This window comes from Acipenser ruthenus, chromosome 9 (genome assembly GCF_902713425.1).
Source record: "Acipenser ruthenus chromosome 9, fAciRut3.2 maternal haplotype, whole genome shotgun sequence".
Taxonomy (NCBI): Eukaryota; Metazoa; Chordata; class Actinopteri; order Acipenseriformes; family Acipenseridae; genus Acipenser; species Acipenser ruthenus.
Genome location: NC_081197.1, coordinates 57005848 through 57028813, shown reverse-complemented (window position 1 = coordinate 57028813; position 22966 = coordinate 57005848). Strand labels below are relative to the sequence as shown.

At 38.7% G+C, this 22966-nt stretch overlaps 1 protein-coding gene across 6 annotated transcripts in view; it reads left to right on the top strand.

Moving 5' to 3' along the window:
- The window catches only part of LOC117405955 (ecto-NOX disulfide-thiol exchanger 1), a 71756-nt gene that overhangs the window by 10654 nt on the left and 38136 nt on the right, over positions 1-22966 (top strand). For 2 of the 6 annotated variants that reach the window (XM_059030298.1, XM_059030297.1), the window contains exon 1: positions 20797-20988. The exons of 2 other annotated variants lie outside the window; for them this stretch is intronic. In XM_059030298.1, the coding sequence (XP_058886281.1) occupies positions 20931-20988 (58 nt within the window). In that variant the 5' untranslated portion in view covers positions 20797-20930. Of the gene's footprint in view, positions 1-20790; positions 20989-22966 lie in introns of those variants that run through there. 2 more of the 6 variants (XM_059030304.1, XM_059030299.1) reach the window with 2 other exon arrangements.

Genomic DNA, 22966 nt, shown 5'->3' with positions numbered 1-22966 from the left:
AGTGAGCAGATATATAACCCAGTGACATACTGCACTTGCATTCTGACACTTACACAGTACGTATATTTGTGTGTGTGAAGCAGCACTGGCTCTGGGACTGTGATGCAGTATGGTATACTGTGTACTGTATGGTTATCTGGTTCTGGGTGTGTGATGGGGTTACAAGGCCCTGCACTATTAAGTGGATTTGCATTGCTGAGTAATAACTTGTATATGGGACTGTGTATTTTATGTGGTTATTTTATAATGCTTTTTGTATATATGAATAAGCAGGCTGAGGATCTTTAAGCACCCTACCCGGTGTTTAAACTCCATTTTTGTGGCTCCTGACTCTCTGCTGCACCCCCCAGTCACAAGGGGGTAATAGGACAATAGCATTCTTACTCTAGGGGTGTGATGTGTGTGGCAGTCTGGCTCTTGAAAGGCATTATTATTTACAGTATGTGGTAGGTAGGCGGGTAAAGCATGAGAAATATTCATGGTAAAAATAACTGCTAAAATACCTGAGAGGAAATAAATAGCAGCAACAAATTGATCTCAGGTTTGTTAGATTTGCAAACCACTTAAGAAAGCTCCACCCATAAACAGCTGTTTGCAGTGAAGCAACAGAAAAGAGCCTGTAGAAGACATTGCAATACTTTGTAATGTGACAGGGAGTCTGGAAGAGGGCTGAATTTACATGTTGACTAAAGCTCTTAAGAGACAGAAATGCATCAAATATTAACAGGGGCAAATAGGCACCACATTGTCCTGGATTTTGTCAGTGACCCAGGGATTTTTTATCTTGCTTTTAGGTCTATCTTGTCTTGCCTTGCGCCCTGTTCCTAACCAGAAGCCTGGTCATTCTGAACTGCCATTCCAGCATTTTGTTTAGGCTATTTCTTCATTCATTCATTTTTATGTTACTGTAACAATAGAAAAGATGTTTGAATGAATTAAATGTCAACCAACTCTGAAAACCATCCCTGAAAATATATTTGTGTATATTGTGTCAACAAGAAATAAAACAGAACAGCATTTTTTTGTAATTATTGTTGTTATGGCTACAACATTATAATAACAAGGCTGCAGGTAAATCCTGATTCATGCAGCCTTGTGAAAACAAAACGAGAGAATGGGAAAGCACAGCACAGAAACATATTGTTTCTAATTGAAAAACAATGCATGTGCAACACTATGAAGGTTAAACTATGATACTGGATCTTTAAAGAGATTAAAGTGAATGTGATCATTCATAGTTTATTGTCATATTCCAGTTCATAAGATGAAACGACGTGAGAAGATTTTAAACCTAAGCATGCCTTTCATGATCTTTAAAATGGTGACGATCTGGAATGAGAAAAAACCCTGCAGAAACACTTCCAGAAAGGTCAGCCTACAGGTAACGATCCCACACATGTCACGAGGGAGATGGCAGATAAACCCAGCCAGACTGCAGGAACACAGCTCACTGGAAAACATGACTTTAATAATGTACAAAACAGGAAGTGGACTATCCTGACAGTGATGGATAACATATGAACTGTTTAATGTATTTACCAAGCTTCAATCTCTTTCAAATACTGACGAGATGTAAAACCGAGGTCCTATTGTAAGTGACTCTGCAGCAGCAGTTGTGATGCATAGTTCACCCGCTAGTCTCTGTAAGTCGCTTTGGATAACAGCGTCTGCTAAATGACTAATTCATAATAATTAATAATGTCATCTGAAGATTGTGGAACATGTGTTTACAGTAAAATCAGTGTAAAATACACTTGACCTGTTTTAACTCTGACATACCTAAAGGTGGGTAACAGACTTGCTTACTCCTGTTATTGAAAAAAATCCATCTATTTTTTTGTGAGCAAGTGCTGGCATTGTAGTACATGAATATTCCACATTTGCATATCCGTGTCACAGGGGTACAGAACTTGGCTGGCCTTTTCCATTGGGTTGGATCTGCCTATAAAGTGCTTGCTACTGTAACAAAGGCTTAATGCTTGCCTTTTCGGTGGAAAGCAGTGGAATATCTAGTACCTTCTTATGAACTCACCTGTGCGGTGCATGCCAATTACAGAGAATATAGGTTTTTTTTGCATTTGAAGGGATATGAGATGGTCATGCATATACAATGTGTGGAAATGTTATGTTCTTAGATGCAAATAAAAATGAAGCACATTTCAGTTGTGTTACCATTATGTTTGGTAATACTTAATAAGGTTGGCATCACTGGTTAAAATGCTGGTGATATAACCCTTTATCAATATTGGAACAGAATTTAAGAAGTGAATTATCCTGTTGGCTAAGCTAATGGTTAAGCACCCTGAACTAATAGAGAAGTGGCTGAGATGCTAAGACCACAGTATTGCTGCAAGTGCAGCTGTGCCTCTAGAGGCACGTCAGAAAATAACAGGACCAGACTCTGGGGATACAGTATTTGCCATGACAATTTGAATGTATAGAATTCCATTGCTTTCATGTGTCTGAAATGACCTGATCATTCTAATTTAACATACAAAAAACATTTTCATTTCAAATTTTGAAAAAAACACAACTAAACAAAAGCCAGTAGGTATAGTTGGAATTGTAGGACTTGACATTATTCTCCAGCGAAAATGAGAGCCCAGTGTCAAGCTGACCCACTCGGACTGTTGTGGCAGAAAGCCCTTGTGCACGGAACAGTATGATATTTTTTGTCAGTTTTACGTTTAGTATGTGGAAAACTACAACACGGTGTGTAATTCAATATGTTAACATGACATTATCCAGCAGGTTTCATTGGACTTTATAAAATACAATTTGTCAGTTCTATAGGGGATGCAAAACCTTTGGCCATAGCTGTAGGTAAAGGATTACAGATGCTTTCCTCTGAGAGGCTTGAGCAGAAAAATAACCCAAAAGTCAAACAAAAAGTCATCCTACTTTATTTAGTTTGGATGATGGCCAAGACTGGTAACGAGTCTCTGTTTTTTCTTAGTAAAACCAGCTGCATTGAGTCTCAGAGCTGTCCAACTTCTAATACCAGAGCTCCAAGTCTAAAATACATGACAGCCTGAAACCCCCCCTCTCCCAAAGAAAAAACGAAATCCAAAACAAATGCCAGGCCCACGGTTTTACCAGCAGCGTGGTCTGAAAAGCTTATTGAAAACATGCAGTATATCCCTGTGACAGGATATCGTCACGGCCCAGGATGTTACCAGCAGGAATTAGAGACTCAGAGACAGAAGCTGCAGTTTAAAGTACAAGTAACACAAAAGTAAACAGGGCACGAGGGCCAAAATAAAAGGTCTAACAAAAGACTAATCAACTACCCTAAACAAACTGGCACGCAGCACGCTTACTGAAAAACATGCAGTATATTCCTGTGACAGGATATCATCACGGCCCAGGATGTTACCAGCAAGAATCAGGGACCGGGACCACTCCCACTCCCACTCCCACTCCCACTCCCACTCCCACTCCCACTCCCATTTGAAGCGCAGCACAAACTCCTCCAACAAACAAAGGATTTTTGGCTCATTTTATACATGTGGCCAATTCCCAGTTCACACCAATTCCCTAATTGGGGAATGGCCACACCTCTGATTGTTGGCAGGGATAGATTTAACCCCATCCCTGCCAACCTTACATAAACACACACACACACACACACACTATATACAGTTGTTTTAACAATAGTACTTTATATTTTATAACAATAAAGAAAAAATGTCCTGGCTTGGAAATTATTATTTTTACACTAGCAGTAATTGAACTCCATATTCCAGTTGTAAAATTGAAGCAGTCTTTTATTATCTGAAATCCTTGCATCTTTTTTTTTGGTTCAGCCTTTAGCAGTTTCTTTATACAATGATTTATCTCTGCACAAGGTGGATCATTGATTGTGCCAATGCGTGCAACATGGCTGCATTATGTTTACTGCCTCAAAGAGGCAAAGGGCAGATTCCACCTTCCATTACTTGATTAATCACAAACACCAGCATCTTTTTTTTAGCTACTGTGGCAGGATGGCTTGCAGTGGTGAGGTGTGGTGACGTCACGGACCAGGAAGTAACTGAACCAAAACAATGGATGGGCGGGTGAAGCTGAACGCTACTGCGGTCAGCGTATTTATTAATAAACAAAACAAACAATTTGACCAAAACAACAAAAACAAAAAGGCACGAGGGCCAAACGAATAAACAAATACGCGTTAGCAGTCGTTTTTAAATCTAGTTTTTTTTTCTCCTCGCTCTCTCTGTCCTCCCGTACTCTCCTCTGAACACTCAACCCCCGCAGCACAGACAGCTGCAGGTTCTTATTCTCTGGCCGAGGGGTTAACTAGCTGTTAATTATCTTATTACCCCTCGGCCACAGTCTGCACGTGTTTGGTAAGGATGCGTGACTGTCAGCTAGTTAAATAATCAGCCACACATCCTCACGAGGTTTTTAAAATATAAATAACAAATACGCGGTGCTTTTATCTGCGTCGCAAACAAAAATATAAAAACAATAAGAAATACGCGGCGCTGTTATCCGGGCCGCAAACAATAATATAAATAATAATAAATAAATACATATGGGCGGGACACTCCACCAGAGCTACTTAGTTAGTGAAGACACAGCAGTTATCCAATTATTCTCTAAACTGGCACATAAATAAATAAATAATTAAATGTGCTTTTACAAACCCCTCTTGTCTTTAAATTGTAGAGCAGCAGTGTGGAGTAGTGGTTAGGGCTCTGGACTCCTGACCGGAGGGTTGTGGGTTCAATCCCAGGTGGGGGACACTGCTGTTGTACCCTTGAGCAAGGTACTTTACCTAGATTGCTCCAGTAAAAACCCAACTGTATAAATGGGTAATTGTATGTAAAAATAATGTGATATCTGTATAATGTGAAATCTTGTAACAATTGTAAGTCGCCCTGGATAAGGGCGTCTGCTAAGAAATAAATAATAATATTGTGTTTATACATGCACACTACTACTGTACAGCAGACATTTGTGAACCTGCCACATCTGAAGAGAAAAACAGATTTTCCTGAATCAATTTTCCTTCCTGTCATAGAAAGATCCTCAGTGATGACATTGATAAATTAATGAAGATTAGTTCAAAACAAACCAATCAGTTAAAAAAAAAAAAAAAACAATCATGTCAGTGACATACACACGCATTTCTGTAAATGTAAAATTAAATTCTTATACTCTACCGAGCATCAAAACAAACTTATCACTATTTATTAACACATTTATTTAAAAAAAAAAAAGGTATATATAAATGATGGACACTGACAAACTGTTTTTGGTTTCTTTTTAATCACTCGATCATTCATCCTTGACCATGACACACTTGAGTGACTATGACTGAAGCATATGCACTTAATCACCTCATTAGTGAGACAATTGATTGGACATTGGATATGGTGTGATTTCAGCTGTTGAATTGCAAGCTTGAATAAAAACAATAAAGAAAATATTAAACAATATGCCATGTCTGTCAAGAGAGCAGCACCTTCGTGCAATCGGCATGTTGGAGGCTAGACTAGGGCAGCGTGCTGTGACTCGTCGTCTTGGGTGCTCACAGCCAGCAATTTCAAACCTGGCGAGACGGTATAACCAGACACACTCTGTCAATGACAGGCAATGAACTGGGAGACCAAGAGTCACAACACCTGCCCAAGATCGACAGATCATTTTGCAGCTTCTTCGTGATGTCAATTGTTAATCAGCATAATAAAAAGTCACTGCACCTGTCATTTTTCAATCACATCTAGTGAATTTTATCCAAATATAAGTGATATGTTTCTTTTGATGCTCAAATATAAGTGATATGTTTCTTTTGATGCTCAGTTTATTAATAACCTGTGCTCAAGAATACCTTAACAAGTTTCACCATAAGAGCATAGGAGATCACTATTAATACATGTCAAAATGTAAGTGTGACAAACAGACCGATGGTCCGACTGACAGACAGGCAGCCTATAGTACACATACACCCACATTATGTGAAAAACTGTGACATGTATGGACAGGCCTACAGAAGATAAGGAAGCTTGAGCATAATGAAGCATAGTGTAATCACCCCTGACTTCATAATGCTTGGGCAGAATTTTAAGACTATAAGAGACTAAACCTCTTCAGTGTATTTTGCAAAATCACTTTGCTTAGTATCACTTTTATTATCCTTTTAGCCGTGCTTCAGCCCCCTAAGATGTGAACATTTAAAGAAGGTTGAGTTTTCTTCTGCAAACCGATGGAGGGGTGTGCTTGCATGTCTGTTGAGTTTATGTGATCTTGCATCCCAGCTTTTCTTAGGAAATCAAGCCTACCGTTAGTGTCGGCTCTGATGATATATTTTCCAAATGCATTTAAATGTAATGCAATAATTACACACTGTAATCAACTACTGCCAAATGGGATGTGAAATGGTAAAAACCAAATCTGCTTAAACAGATAAAAGCACACACAATTCCATACTAGTATAGACAGATCATAGTTTCCCCAAGGAAACCAATAAAAGTGTGGATTAGCAGGATTAATCAATTCTTTCCAGACTTTCTTCTTAGCATGGCTCATTAGGGTTTCTGACTACTTTAAAATGGCAGATGACAAGAAAAACCCATGTATGAATAGATTCCAAATTCACATCACAGAGCTATTTTGGTAACTTTATATTTGATAGATAGATTTTACCCATCGTTGTACTGAGCTAAATGTGTTTTGATTTACGACTGCTATTACGGCGTAAGACGGTCACTTCTGCACTTAATCTTGCAGATACATTAGAAAGAGAGAAGATTCAGCTAAAGCCGTCGCTGTAAAAAAAGCTTGGTGATGTGCAGGTACTGCACGGGCTGTTTGAAAGAGTGCTACCCAAGCTTTTCAATTCCATCTTTTCATCTGTTGTTAGGATTATCAGCATTGTCACTGACCCCTCTTCTGTTGCAGACCTCTTGGTTCTTTGCCTGTTTATATAATTTAATTCAGAATATACCCGTTTGTGAAATGCTTGTGAAAATCTTGCAGGCTGATCTCTTTCTGTGTGGCAGTGTGCTTGTTCTGATTGCTGCTAGTCCATTGCACTGAGACTGAGCTACAGCACGAGAAGCACTGTATCAGGAAGAAGCGTGACATTCTACAGGGTTGTAGAACAGAGACCCAAAAGATTTTTAACAGAAGAAAAGGGGGGCCAGTGATAATTTTGCCAGCACTAATACCAGGAGAGAAGTGGAGGTTTTAACATCTTGGTTATTTTCTTTAAGCTTTGCTGTTTCGTTTCACAAACTACATTTTTAGGAATGCTGATTGGAGGCTATTAGTACTGTAGTGAGTTTCCTGTGGAAGGATATTATTACTTTCTTGCATCATTGAGTGCTTATTAAAATAGTAAGCTATGGCTGTGTAGCATGTGTAAAACATTATCCAGACATGTGTCTCACCACAAACCCATTGGAATGGTGCTTTTCTGTGGAAGACATGTGGTTGGTGATCTAATGTCTAGACCAGCTGACATCTGCTGGTGCCTGAATCTATCATCTCTCCACTGCCATAAAAAAGAAGGACTTGATTAATCAATGGTATGTTTAGAACAAACCCGCACAACATAGATGTTTGAATTGAATTCATTTTATTGTTGATCATTGCAACATAAAGGCATGAGGACGGATGTGAATGAATTGAACGCAAGAAGGGCCAAGTTAGTTACCTGCTTATTTGATGTTTTTTGAGAGGTAGAAAACCTAGGTAAGTTATTCAGAGTGGAACTTGACATTGAGTATTTTGGACTGCTACTTAAAATCTACCTAAAATGTGACTATACCCTTTATTAATTTGTGGGTGTTTTTTTATGTTGAAATAATAATGAAATAATGAGTAGGATTGATTTATCTAAAGAATAAAATCGGTGCTTGAACGGTGAGGATAGAGCAGTATAACATGTTTCTAAAAGTCAAGCTATGATTCACCCAAATGAATTACTACAATATTGAATGCAACGTGTACTACTTACTGTACAAGGTGGTTATTCAATACAGAATGATTTACTTTCAAGGAAGTTATAGTTGTCTGCATGTGTATACACTGTGGCAAAGTGGTTTGCAGTGTGCAAGTGATCAATGATCCAGAATGTGATGATGTTCATTTGTTCATAAAATTTTGTGATTCTCTTAACAAACTTGAAAAATCGATAGGTGATTTAAATGTACTCAAAATCCTACATTCACTCTGTGTAACCACTAGCTGTGAGTATAGTACATTTACAGGGAAAACATGACGCAAAGTATACATTTACTCAGCTTGGTAAATTGCAGAAGTTAGTCAATTATTGAACCCCCTTTCCAACTGTCCTCCTCTCGAAACCAATTTTCAGAATTTCCCAAAACAGACTTAATAGTGTTCTTTGGGCACAGCAGGAATCTGGAGCCAATGTCACTCCACGTATAAAACCACCGTGTAGTTTATAGTGCTGCAGGGTTTAAAATAATGACATTCCCAGGAGTGCCTGAAATAAATCATTTTCTGCTTTCTTTACGAAGGCTGCTTTTAAATCAGTGACACAGGAGGCAACCAGCATAATTATTAGAGACAGTGTGCTCTTTGAAATAACACGACTGAGACTGCTTTCTACTAAAGGCACAGAGAAGGCTCTCTCTCTCTCTCTCTCTCTCTCTCTCTCTCTCTCTCTCTCTCTCTCTCTCTCTCTCTCTCTCGCCACAGAATAATTGATCACTGGGAGCTGGTGCAGTTGAGACTGAAATGTGAGAATGACACTGATAAACTGTTCAGAACATGTTAGACACAAGGCATGTCAAAGGGGGCCTCAAGCCCAAGGTTTCCCTTCCATTTCCCAGCACAATGTTGTATTCACTCTACACACACCCGTGTCAGTAGAGTTTAGTTCTGCACAGTGCCTGACTACCTGTGTAGGGGCAAGCAGTACAGTTGCAGTATTGAGTCCTGTTTGCCAGGCATGTCTGCAAGAGGAGACCTCAGTGACTTTGAAAAAGGGGTGATTGTTGGGGTGCATTTGGCAGAAGCTTTAGTGACCAAGACAGCTCAACTTGCTGATGTTTCACGAGCAACAGTGTCTAAGGTGATGTCGGCATGGAACTCCGAGGGAAAGACATCATCAGCAAAGGGCAACAGTGGGCGGAAGCGCATACTCCAGGATCATGATATCCGTGCATTAATTCAAAGTGCAAGGCAAAACAGGCGAGCAACTGCAGATCAATTGACTGCAAATTTCAACCTGGGGTGCGAGCAGCCAGTTTCATCAAAAATGGTCCGCCGAGAACGCCACAGAGCGGGATACCATAGTGGCCCAACGCCCTATTAAGTGACTTTACGTTGGTGTTTCCATTTTTTTGTCCACTACCTGTATCTGCAGCCTGTGTTGGAAAGGATACATATATAACAACCGTTACGTTAAAACCCTTTTTGTATTGTCCAAGTGAGTTAAGTAAGTGTAAATTACAGGAGGGCAACTTGTTACCTATCGGGACTTAGCAGTGAAATGTAAATATTATTTATAGAAATTCCTGTCGAACAATACATTGGAAATATCGAATCCGTTCCAGGCAAATACCAGACATTATGCCTCTCTGGAGGAGCTTGTATATTGAAGCCAACACTAGCTCAGCAATAGTTTTTGTCAGTTTTCCTGAAAAAAAACCCATAATAATAAAGGACTGTTCATGCTGAAGGTCAATACTGTCTAAAGGCATTTTGATAGATATTGTTCAACATCCACTAGTGTTATGGTAGCGATAGGGGGAGAGTGTGCAGTTCAGACAAAGGGCCATCAATGCAATTCACTGCACTACTGTATGGACACAAACACTGCTGCAGCTTCAAAGAGGGATAACGCTATAATCTTTGTATGCTAGTATTGCTTATAATATTGGTGTTTCTAAATAGAGTCAGGTGTCAGAGTGCAGTGTCTGCCAGAATGTCATTCTTAGGTAGGTCAAGGCAGCGCATTCATAAAAAATGTTTTTCTTTGGGGTTAATCACGTCCCTGTGGCTCAGATGTCAAGATGTATGGTCATTTTTTACACTATAAACATTTCAATGGTTTTGTATTTTGAATTATTTAATTGTCACTTAAAAAATGTGTATTTCAATTGGCTTGCTTACAGTGTGAGTATAATTGGTTAAAATGTGTCATTGAAAGTGTTACACATCATACTGCCTGATACAGTATTAGTCTTCTTTACCAACTGCAATTGTTTATATGTTCAATAACACTGTACACTGTAGCTACTCTGTCTGCCAACAGGCTGTGCTGTTAATGAGATTTGTTATCTCCATGTTCAACCCTGTAAAACAATCAATGTAGGACTGAATGCCATCTATAAAAAGGTGACGTGACTTTGATTATAGACCATTGAAATAATACAGTGAGAGACAAGGACTTCCCACTGGAATACAAACAACAACAATACAGCACACCACAGGAAAGACAACATCTTTTGTAAACTTTCTTATGTTCTTATGTTCTTATAAGTGGAAAAAGCTTTGTCCCATGTGTTACTTAAAACAAAATCTACTGAAAAAAGAGTTAAAGACACTATTATTGTACTCGCAATAAAGTAACAAGCAGGTGGCTATATAATGTTTGCCTAAATCATAGTAAGACTTGCATCTACTGCCTCTAGCTGACTGTATGTTCTTTCTTTTCCTACCCATTTTCTTTTGAAAGCTTGAGAAAAGGAACTGGGTGTTTATTCCATTACCTTTTCTTTGGAAAGCATCTAACATGTGATGATAAAATATATTTCCATAACTGGAAACCAGAACGAGTGCCTGAATCAGCATTCCACAGGAGGAGAATGGTAGCTAATTAACAGCTGAGATATGTATTTGTAATACTGTTGCTACTGAGCTCAACCACATTTTATTGCAAACTATCTGAGGCACCACATTTCAGGGAATTTCCAGGGAGTTTTATTTGAGTTCATGTAATGATTAGAAATAATGCAGCCTTGGGGGCTTTTTAAGGTAAATGGTTCTTAAACAAATCTTTTTTCATTTCTGTATTATGTAGACCCGTGTGCATGACTGTTAATAGTTAAAGCTTTAACAGCATGAAGAGGAAGTTAAAGAAACGAGCCCTGGAGGAGAGCATGCTCTGATGCTACAGTATGCCACCACCTCAATTCTACCTGAAATAATAATACCATTATTTAAAAAGTATTCCAGACTTGATGGTAGAGCAAAGAAACAAAGCCCTTCTGTGCTGAAAATAAAATCCTCATCAACAGAATGTCACCATTTAGCTAATCGAAGCCTTTTGAAAACCATCCCTCCGTTACAAACATTGGCGATTCCAAAATACAGTGGCAAGGAGGGTTTCTATTTGCTGTTACTGAACGGAATGCATATGTCTCTTTGGAAAAACCTGTCTGCTACACTTTTTAACAGGCAGAAAAACATGTTAATTATCGTTACCATGCTAATGCTCTTCATTTTAACCAGATAAAAGGTTTGGTTTAATAACAAGCTTTGGGAATGGTACCTTAGTGTTGTTATTAAAAGCACAGTATTCTCAGTTTGTAGTGAAGGGATTCAGAAGCTGCTTGTCTGTTTTCAAAACAGTGGGTAAGTAGAGCACCACAGCAGCAGCTGCCAATGAAAGGTAATACAATGTTTGCAGGTAAGGGAGGTAAAAGGTCAACATCAACCTTTTAGCTGGTAGGCTGTCTTCAGGAGAAGAAAGTGGGACATCTGAAGGTTAAGTGAAGCAGGGAAATGGCAGGAATATGAGGTTGAGCTAAGAAAGGCGGATCAGACTGAGACAGAAGCTGACGTGTTGCTCTTAGGACTGAAGGTTAAGTGAAGCAGGGAAATGGCAGGAATATGAGGTTGAGCTAAGAAAGGCGGATCAGACTGAGACAGAAGCTGACGTGTTGCTCTTAGGACTGAAGGTTAAGTGAAGCAGGGAAATGGCATGAATATGAGGTTGAGCTAAGAAAGGTGGATCAGACTGAGGCAGAAGATGACAGTGTTGTTCTTAGGACTGAAGGTTAAGTGATGCAGGGAAATGGCGTGAATATGAGGTTGAGCTAAGAAAGGTGGATCAGACTGAGACAGAAGATGACAGTGTTGTTCTTAAGATAAACCTGTCACAGTACAATTATTTATCCTGATTAGCGTGAATGACTAGGTTGGACTAAGGTACAGTACTACAGGAGTTCAGGGTCAGTGTCGCTCAGTGAGCTGGCCAGCAGTTCCTCTGCACCTCAGCTGATTTGTTGTAATCATTAGAGCACACTGCTCCAGTCATCACTGCTCTGTAGAGCCCTGGATATATATGAACATGGCATTTGTAATCAGCTGTCTATCCAATGCAGGCCGGGTTTCTAATTGTTTTTGTTGCTGTGCTTACTGTATGCAATTTCCAGAGTGCCATAGTTCATATCAACCGTATCCATTTCTGTTCCAAAATAATACTACACCAGCCTGTACTTAATATTTCTGTAACTTCATAATGGAACTAAATTTAGTGTTACACTGTGTAATGTTGTGTATATGTAGTATATTGTATTGTAAAACACTTAAGTTGCCTTGGATAAAGATGTCTGCCAAATAATAAATAATAACTAAATAATAACTTTACTGACTTGCTGCAAACCCTGGACTAAATTGAAACCTACTTAGACAGTTTTTTTCCTTCTTTTAAACATACAGCTATGGCCAAACATGTTGCATTACCCTATAGAATTAACTAATTTTGCTTCATAAAGTCGAACGAAACCTGCTGAATAATGTTACGTTTTCTCTTTTTCCATATACTTAACGAAAAACTGACAAAAACTGAAAAATGTGACATTTTGAAATCTAACATGAAATACTTCACTACTATTATGGCTTCCAGCAGACTAGTGCAATATCATTTTGTAGTTTCTTTGATTACATGCTGTTAAATAAAAGAAGAATAGTATGCACCAATACTCAAATTCTAGGCAAAACTTTTGGCCACAGCTGTACCTTAAAAAGAAAGTTACAAACACACATCCTCACCACAACTGTAATGTCTCACGAAAAATCACCTTGACTTACATTCCCCAACTGCCCTTAGCTTGTTCCATCTCACAGTCCCTTCGCTTAGACATTACAAAAAATGGGTTGTGGCAGGAACCTGACTAAACCTGAGCTAGGAAAAAAAAAGTCCAGCAATGAGATGTCTTTCTACAGAATATTTTTCCAATTCATCAATTTTTCCAATTCATCCGTGCACACTATAACTTTCCTTTGATGCTGCCAAAACTCCTGTGGCTATCTTCCTGTGTGTGCACCTCTTCGACAATCTCCTCCCTCTAGGACCCTAATGTGTATGAAATGAGTGCATCTTGTTTCACTTTTATTATTTTAACATTTAAAGGACTGGGACAGGCTGGGCAAGCCAGTCCATTGGAGAGCCTGCTTTAAACTCAGCCAACACATCTGCTTTTCTGTTTAATAATGTATAGGAACAGTCTGGCTAGGTGTGATCTCAAATAAAAATCCCCTTAATTTAAAAAATCTTTCTGCATGAGTTCTATGTGAAAACCAAAGAGCAGAGAGGGCTATAACCAGTGGCTGCATTGATCCGAACAGGGTGATGAAGATTCGGATTGATAAGTACACTAACACAGCTGTAATAAAATAAGTATAATGAAATACCAACAACACCAATGTTATCAATAATAACAAAAAAGTAGGACCTGGGTTGCATTTTGATGGTAACCATGGAAACATCTACAAACATTTAGATTTGATGTAGGTACAGCCACAATTTCCCCACGTGGCAGCCTTTATTCTAATAAATAAATTACAAGATGAGTTCCACCAGGAGTGCAGCATCTACACATACATATTACAAATACATGTAATACAAAATGAATAATGTGTAGATGTGTTGAGTCTAGAAATGCTCCTTGAAACGGATGTTCCCACAGAGCCTTCTTCAGTGAGTGAATCATTAATCTGCATTTCCTCTCCACTGCTATGGGTCAAACATGTGGAGTCACACGATTTCCATGAATCTATACAACAGATAAATAAATCAGCAGCAATAAACATGGGGCCCTGTGCATAAACGTCTGTGTTTACTGGCAGCTCTTGGAGAGGTTTAAACTGATGCCTGGACTCTCTGCAGCTGAACCTTCCCTCTGTAGATAATGCTCTGCACAGTGTATTCTTTGTATTTGTCCTCACGCTAGAGTCCGCACAGGTATATTTTTTAAAGGTATTTGTCCTACTAGAGTCCCTGCAGGTATATTTTTCAAAGGTATTTGTCCTCATGCTAGAGTCCCTGCAGGTATATTATTTAAAGGTATTTGTCCTACTAGAGTCCCTGCAGGTATATTATTTAAAGGTATTTGTCCTACTAGAGTCCCTACAGGTATATTTTTCAAAGGTATTTGTCCTCATGCTAGAGTCCCTGCAGGTATATTATTTAAAGGTATTTGTCCTACTAGAGTCCCTACAGGTATATTTTTTAAAGGTATTTGTCCTACTAGAGTCCTTACAGGTATATTTTTTAAAAGTATTTGTCCTCACGCTAGAGTCCCTACAGGTATATTTTTTCCAGGCTAGTGAATTCTCGTTATTGTTGCCATATGGTACTGTCCTTGGTGAAAAAAACTGATACAGCTACTTTTTTTTTTTTTTTTTTTTTTTTTATAAATTTAGTCGTTGCCAATTAGTTTTTATTATTTTCTCCCCAATTTGAAATGCCCAATTATTTTTAGGCTCAGCTCACCGCTGCCACCCCTGCGCTGACTCGGGAGGGGCGAAGATGAACACACGCTGTCCTCCGAAGCGTGTGCCGTCAGCCACCCGCTTTTTTACACTCTGCAGACTCACCGTGCAGCCGCCTCAGAGTTACAACGTCGGAGGACAACACAGCTCTCGGGCAGCTTACAGGCAAGCCCGCAGGCGCCCGGCCAGACTACAGGGGTTGCTGGTGCGCGGTGAGCCGAGGACACCCTGGCCGACCTAACCCTCCCTCCCCCCGGACGACGCTCAGCCAATTGAGCGCCGCCCCCTGGGAGTTTTCTTTGCTGGCTGCACAGCTGTAAACCTCTCGCTGTTTGTGTTTTATTGCTCTGTGGTCTCTGGTGGGAAAGCCTGGATGCTTGATATATTGTAACTCCCCTGGGTTATAGGGAAAGGTGACATAGAGATGTGCTATATCTGCTGCAGAACCCCACAACGTCTGTTACAGAGAAGACAGGTACTGCCCACGGTCTCATCAAACCCAGTCAGACGGGGAGATCTGGGGCACCGGGGGGACTGGGAAAACAGGTTCAGCAGAATAACAACCTTTGTTTATTGATTGATTTATTGATTGATTTATTGATTTATTTGTATGTATTTTTTCCTAACATAGTAAATGTTCCTCACACTATATGTCTGTATAGCACCTACATGGTAGCTTCATGACGAGTTTGGTCCCCTGTCTGTCAGCATCATGATCCAGGAGACATGCTGTACAGCAGTCCACCACCACATGTCTTTCATTCTGTAAAAACGATTCTTATTGTGATATAAAAAAAAGAAAAATAGAAACGAAACTCAATTTTTACAACACTGTCTTCTTTACACGCAATCCATAAAGCTTTCCTTATTAATCGGAGTGCTGACTTATCAGTATGCCTAGTGGTAGTGTTACACTGTCCTTAAACAACAAATGTAGCTGTCTTATTAATAATAGAGTTAGTGACATCCATCCCACATCTGTAATTAAAGGAGATCATCTAATTGCAACTTGAGTTTTAAATGGCTATGTTTACAACAGAAACAAAACAACCCTTCCTTTGTAATCTGATCAAATGTATGATTTACCTGCTTTTTTATGAGAGCTTACAAGAAACGTGTCGTAGCCTGAGATGGGTGTCATTGTACAGTATTTTAAAAGAGGCGGCGCTCTGCTAAAATGGTAGAGTTTAAGGAAAGTTAAAAGTATATTTTGCTGTACTATATTATATATTTACAGTATAGTAAAATAAATATTAAAAACTGTTAACCACATTGCAAAGCAAAATACTACAGTATAGTCACTTAAAGAACATATATAGCATATTATAATGATTCAGTTCAATGAAGTCATGTGTGTATGGACTGTATAGTCAGCACATTCTATTTTTTGTAAAAACACTTTGTTTCCGAGGCAGAGGCAAATGAGAACGAAATTGCTTTTTGGATAATTCTGAAATGTATGCCTCAAGCTGACATTGCCTGTGTTAAAAACATACAGTATAATGAAAAGAGCAGAGCAAATGACCCCTCAGCAGCTGGTCTATTTGACCACTGTGCCACCTGTCTATTAAGAATGCATGCAATCCTTCAGTTCTTTAAATAACTCATCTCTCAGAATAGGGTCGGTTAAGGTTTAATTTTCCTCCTGTTTGTTTATTTTTTTGTACCCATTTTTTATTATTATTTACATTATTTTTACATACAATTACTCATTTAAACAGTTGGGTTTTTACTGGAGCAATCTAGGTAAAGTACCTTGCTCAAGGGTACAACAGCAGTGTCCCTCACCGGGGATTGAATCCACGACCCTCTGGTCAGGAGTCCAGAGCCCTAACCACTACTCCACACTGCTGCCCCAATTGCATATTTTACTGTAATATGGTGAGGTGAGGTTTCTTTGGATGGGCATTTTCAATAGAACAAATTGTGTCAGAAATAGCATGTTAAGCATGTATTTTAATTCATTAAATGCTTGTCAGAATGCATTTTGCTAAACTTTCTAACCACAGACCATTGCGTATGAATTTGCATAGTTTTCTTACACAATGCCAGCTGTTCTGCCAATAATGGACAGTAACAAGTTATGGAACATTATGTTTTACAGATTTATTGTTTGTAACGCATTTAGTACACGAGGGAGAGGGGTACCATGTGTAAACTGAGACGAAATATAATTAAGAGAGCGATGTTTTAAAATGAACCAGACCAAAGGGGTTCTGCGCTTGTTTCAATCCTTATCCCCGTAGGAGACCCCAGCTGTTTCAGAAGGGTCGGCCCAATGGCCCTATTCACAAAGATGCAGCTCTTGAATTATTATTGCATGGAGTTTCAGATTTGCTGTGGCAGTTTTAATTTATACTGACGTTAAATTTGCAGAAGTTAAGGTACATTGAGTTTAATTACCTACCTCTTGTTAAACACATCATTTTAAAGCAAATTAGTGTAATCAAATTACATTGTTTATCATGAATTTTGCTAGAGAGAGAGAGAGAGAGAGAGAGAGAGAGAGAGAGAGAGAGAGAGAGAGAGAGAGAGAGAGAAGAGCAAGAGAGGGTCTTTCTTCTGTACACAGATTGTGGTTGTTATCACTTGAAACGATTGCACACATTTGTCTTCATTAACAGTTACAAGGAGTTTTGTTTTGACGGTGTAAGGATGAAGGTCCGTAGGCTTACTCTTCCATTATTGTACCTGAGGCTGTGAACAGATAGTAATTATTTTCCCATCCTGCACTATCTGCACCCGAATGGTCATGTCAGCCTGCACCGCATGGTTTAGTGGAAAAGAGCGTGCGATGCAGGATGGCATTAAAAGTGTCACAGATATTTTCTGATTTAGTTTGTGCCAGGAGATAAGATATCTGTTACACAAATACAGCTCGGAGGTGAAACAGATGAGTGGCTGTTCCTTCTGTTTTGTGAATACGTTAAACATACAGTAGGCTGGTTCATACAATTATACTGTAGTGGGACCAGCTGTGGAGTAAAACAAATACAAGCTGATACCTTTTGAGGAACCGCCGCACTTGTGAGACAGCTTGCTCGTTAAAATAATCGGCATACATTTTAGGATTATCTATTAAGGGATACCATAAAATACAGAATAAACAGGTGCTCTGATTGGGGTAAAACATACAATAAATTGTATTGTGTAGGTCAGGGTATACGGTATTAGATGTCATGGTCCATACAACCATAAAGAAAAAACAGGAAATGTAAGATACAAGAACAAATCTAACTAGACCAATTATTTTCAATGCTATTTTACATTATATAAGACGCTCATGGATTCAATTGTGTGGATTTTACATGTGATCTTTTTTTTTTTTTTTCATTTCCCAACAGGGAACATAATCCCACATCTGAATTAACATTATAATAAGCACTTTTAATTATAATCCCACATCTGAATTAACATTATAATAGACACTTTTAATTGAATACCCAGAGGTGCTATAATAGCCACAGTATAAAAGTAAAAAAACAGAATTTTCTGTAATCTGAACTGGCCTTGCATGAAATTTCACAAATGGGCAATCCTTTCGCTCGGCTGCAGATTAGTTCCCACAGAGGGCTTTCAGTAAATCAAGTATGTTCCTCAGTAATTACTGTGAATCCTTAAGTAAAACTGCAGCCCTTTAAAGAGGTGTTGTTTTTTCTGTAGGATATTATTATTATTTGTTTATTTAGCAGACGCCTTTATCCAAGGCGACTTACAGAGACTAGGGTGTGTGAACTATGCATCAGCTGCAGAGTCACTTACAATTACGTCTCACCCGAAAGACGGAGCACAAAGAGGTTAAGTGGCTTGCTCAGGGTCACACAATGAGTCAGTGGCTGAGGTGGGATTTGAACCGGGGACCTCATGGTTACAAGACCCTGTCTTTAACCACTGGACCACACAGCCTCCTACATATGAACCTTGCTTTTTTTTTTTTTAACATCCTTAATAGCATCATAGATACACCAGTGGGTTAACTTTTCTCCACCCTTACAATCCCCAAAACATCTTTTCATTAGACACTGAGAGTTACTTTTTTTAAACAGTATAATTTCTCAATGTTGGTTTGCATTACACTTTAAATGTGTATCTAGGTATGTTTGGGTTTTCTTTTCAAATAGACCCCAGAATATACATTTCTTACTATTGTCAGAGTAAGGGTTAAAAACACTGCTAATGGTGGCACATTTTTCAAATGATTTCACGTGAGGGGGTAGATTCAGTTCCTTGGCATACTGTAGGATAACATTCTGTCCTCACTGTTTGCATTGGCCAAAATATTTTCACCAGCCATTTAGTAGCTGTATATAAATGAGGATCTCAAATTCAATTATAATCCAAACCTCACTATATGTACTATCTTCTGATTGGTCTATAAACTGTTCATTAATTAAAATACCCACTTAATAAGCTTCAACTATTTCTCATTAAAAAAAAGCTGCTGCCCCAGTCATATTCTTAATGTTATTGTTCTAATGTCAGTGTCTGCAGTCTGTGAAGCTGTTATTTGTTTTTAATTTAGTTCAGAACAAGCTCAGGCTGACATCTGGACATGACGAATGCTGTTTGTGTGTTAGGAGTCAGGCCCTTCTCAATCAGATCAGAAACTGCAAAGGAGAACACCATCATGACATACAGTCTTTCCTCAGCAGTCATTTCTGTCTCTTCAGTCTCCTTGGCTGCGATTGAATTGGAGAAACAGTCACCTTAAGAAAGACAGGAGCTGCTCACAACATATGGCATCGAGGTATCTGAAGGTATTCATTAGTCTGTCGTGTGCAGATCTGGATAATTGCCTGGAATTGCAGCTGCTGCACTTGCAGGATTGGCTGGGCCCAGCTCTCCTCTCAGAAGCTGGTAATAGTTTGGCATGGGCTGTGAAATGTGGTAGAAGAGTAATTAAAGTAGCTGATCTTACTTTGCTGCACTTCAATCGTAACGTTGTTTAAACACCATGGATAAGTAGCAGAATAATGTATTTAATGACCACTCCATTCTAATAGTGTGTGTTGCAAGATGTAATGCTGTCTAATTTAATTGATTTCCAATCTAGCTTAATAGATACTTGAGATGGGTTTTTGGCATAAGTGCAATTTTTTGGTCAAGAAAGCTAATTATTCAGCACTCCAATTTTTTTAAATCTAAAAATACAATCCCTTTTTCGAGGTTTGAAAAACAGGCAGTATATTTTGCCATTTGTTTTTATATATATACAGTACATGCCTCAACAGTTACTGCAGCACTGTATATTGAATCAGCAGCTGTAGACAATTTGATTTTAAAAACCACCACAGTTTTAACACAAACCATTTTTCACGACATGTTCAATGTAAACATAAAACATTTGTAACTCTGTTCTCCCACAAGCACATTGCAATTTTGGAATATTACTGACAGCTTTATAGCACAAATAATTGCGTGGGTTTGTGAAAGTACAGCAGCTTCAATGTCACTCCCGAGGTAAAAACAGTGACATATGGACAGACCAGTGGCACGTCTTTTGTCCATACTGATGTACTTTTATTCTTTAGAGTTAACGCTGAAAGACTTAATTTCTTTTCAGGAAGCACGTACCTAAGGTAGACTGTGATTACACTTCTTTTTTCCACTGGTTTCTTGGTTTCTTCTGCAGTGTGAACCCCTGCTCAGGGTTCACACTGCAGGTCAGAGTCTGAACTGTAATCGAAAAGCAGAATTGCAGCATCCTAGGCTGCATTTCTCTAAATGGTGCAATATTAGATTTTATATGTAACTAGAATAGAACCCATTAACATATTTATTATGTGTATTATTTTTGTGTGATTGCAAATCAATGCAGTGCATGTGAGATCCTGTTCCAGGGCAGATCTAAATTGGGCAGATTCAAGAATCAAGCTCAGAGAGCTGAATCTCATTAGAGTGGCACAGCCTTGCTTGCCTTTTCTTTGTGTATTTGCTGCCATTCTTTCAGCCTGTAGTGTTGCCTTGGGGTACTCTTGCAAATAAATCTTTTGCTTGCATGGAAAGCGTGATTGGTGTGTGCGTTCTGGTATGTACATTGCTCAGTGTCTGACTAGATCGGGCAGGATCAGAGTGGCCGCTTGTAATTTTAATGGCTCATTTCCTTTACATATTAGAGAAGGGAGGTGAGGGGCAAGGAGCGAGTTACAAATACAGGTTTAGTAAAACTTTTAGAACCTCTTAATACCTTTTGTAACAGGACAGCTTTCTCTGAACTCTTTATCGAAGCAATGGTACGGGTCAGTCGTTTCACAGACTCCAATCCTGAAGTAGAAGGAGCTACACAAGGTAATGCATTATTAAAACACAGTTCTTTTAAGTTATTTTGGGAATAGTCTACCCCACAACATTCAAGATTTCATTTTAAATTATGCTAATTAAAAGAAACTTGGAAGAATTTTTCGACTAGAAGCTTTAAGACATTGTGAAAGACTTTTTATAAAATACCAAGATAAACTCATATATAAAATGCATATTTGTTTCTGATTTTAAGGTGTTTATTGAAAATGCTGTTTAATTTATCATATTGACTGATAGATTAAAGGTCGCTTGTACAAATATTCAATCAATTTTTGTTTTGTGTAAAGATTAGTTTACCTCCAGTCTAGAGGTGATGCTTTTACTGTGATTGAACAGGCTGCAAACTCAGTCTTTGTTCCTTGTGAACAGCTGCAGTGGTGAGTTTTCCTTAGAAGTCATGGCTCTAGGCTTGTACCATGAGAATTAGAGCAGATCTGTGAGAAGCTGCCTTGGCACGTTGTTTTCAAAGCAGTAAGTAACAACTGTTGTTTGTTTTTGGAGGTTGATTTTATTGGGTTGCTGCTATTATTTATTTCTTAGCAGACGCCCTTATCCAGGGCGACTTACAATTGTTACAAGATATCACGTTATTTTTTACATTCAATTACATTATTTTTACATATAATTACCCATTTATACAGTTGGGTTTTTACTAGAGAAATCTAGGTAAAGTACCTTGCTCAAGGGTGCAACAGCAGTGTCCCCACCGGGGATTGAACCCACAACCCTCTGGTCAAGAGTCCAGAGCCCCTAACCACTACTCCACACTGCTGGCCATCGGCTATATCTGTTCTGTCAATCAGAAGTGATTAGGGGTTATAGGGTATGGGCAGAGCACTGTAGTAGCTATGATTTGTCATATGCTGATTTTAGTTATGGGGTCTGATTTCCTGATTTAGTTACAGTGCCTGCATTTTATTGTTGAAAGGGACTCAACTGAATGATCCAGGTTTAGTCTACAGCTGTGGCCAAAAGTTTAGCATCACCTAGAATTTCAGGATTGAGACATAATAAAAAAAACAATATGAACATAATTTACATCTTTTATTTAACATCATATAATCAAAGAAACTACAAAATGATACGGCAAAAATCTACCGGAAGCCATAATAGTAGTACATGGAAAACTACAAAGCGGTATGTAATTCAATATGTTAATGTAAGATTATTCAGCAGGTTTCATTTGACTTTATGATGCAAAATGTGATAATTCTATATGGGGAAACAAACAATCTGGTGTGGGATGCCTTAGTTTACTCAAGAATGAAATGGACTCAAACATATTGACACATAACGCTGAGATCTGATGAAAGGCTAATGTCTAAAGTGACATCTGCAGGCTAGGGGTATTTAAAGAATTCAATCATTTTGGATCAGAGACTACTGAAATGGCTGCAAAATGTAATTTACAATGTACCCATGCAGACAACTAATATTGCAGAAGGAGCTAGATAGTCGTATTTTTCACAGCTCTAGTGTTGTTCTTAAATATGAAGCACAGGTTTGTTTTTTGGTTTGATTTTTTTCTGCAGCTATTACATTCGCTTTCATTCTTTGCACACGTGTGAGTCTTCTGGAGCAGACATACCAGGCTGTAAATTGTCAATAATGCATTTGTAGGTTTACAAAGAACACAAGATCTCACTATTGAATTGGTGCAAATCATCTAACTCGTTTCGGAGTGTACAGCACTGCAGATAATTGGTTTAAGCCATGCTGTTCAGTATCTGATATGTTACATGCTGAAGCATTGCATTCATTGTGTCTTTTATTAAATCACTGCCTACACTGACAGAAAACTAAAACAATTCAGCCGGACTTCAAAAAACATGTGCCTTTGGTTCATAAACAGGTTGCTTAAAGAAAGCAGCATTGTACAGTATGCGTGATGCTGTGAAGAAAGGAGATCTAGTTCAGACAATGACAGTGCACTGGTGTGTGTGTGATTACAGTATCTGTACTGTTG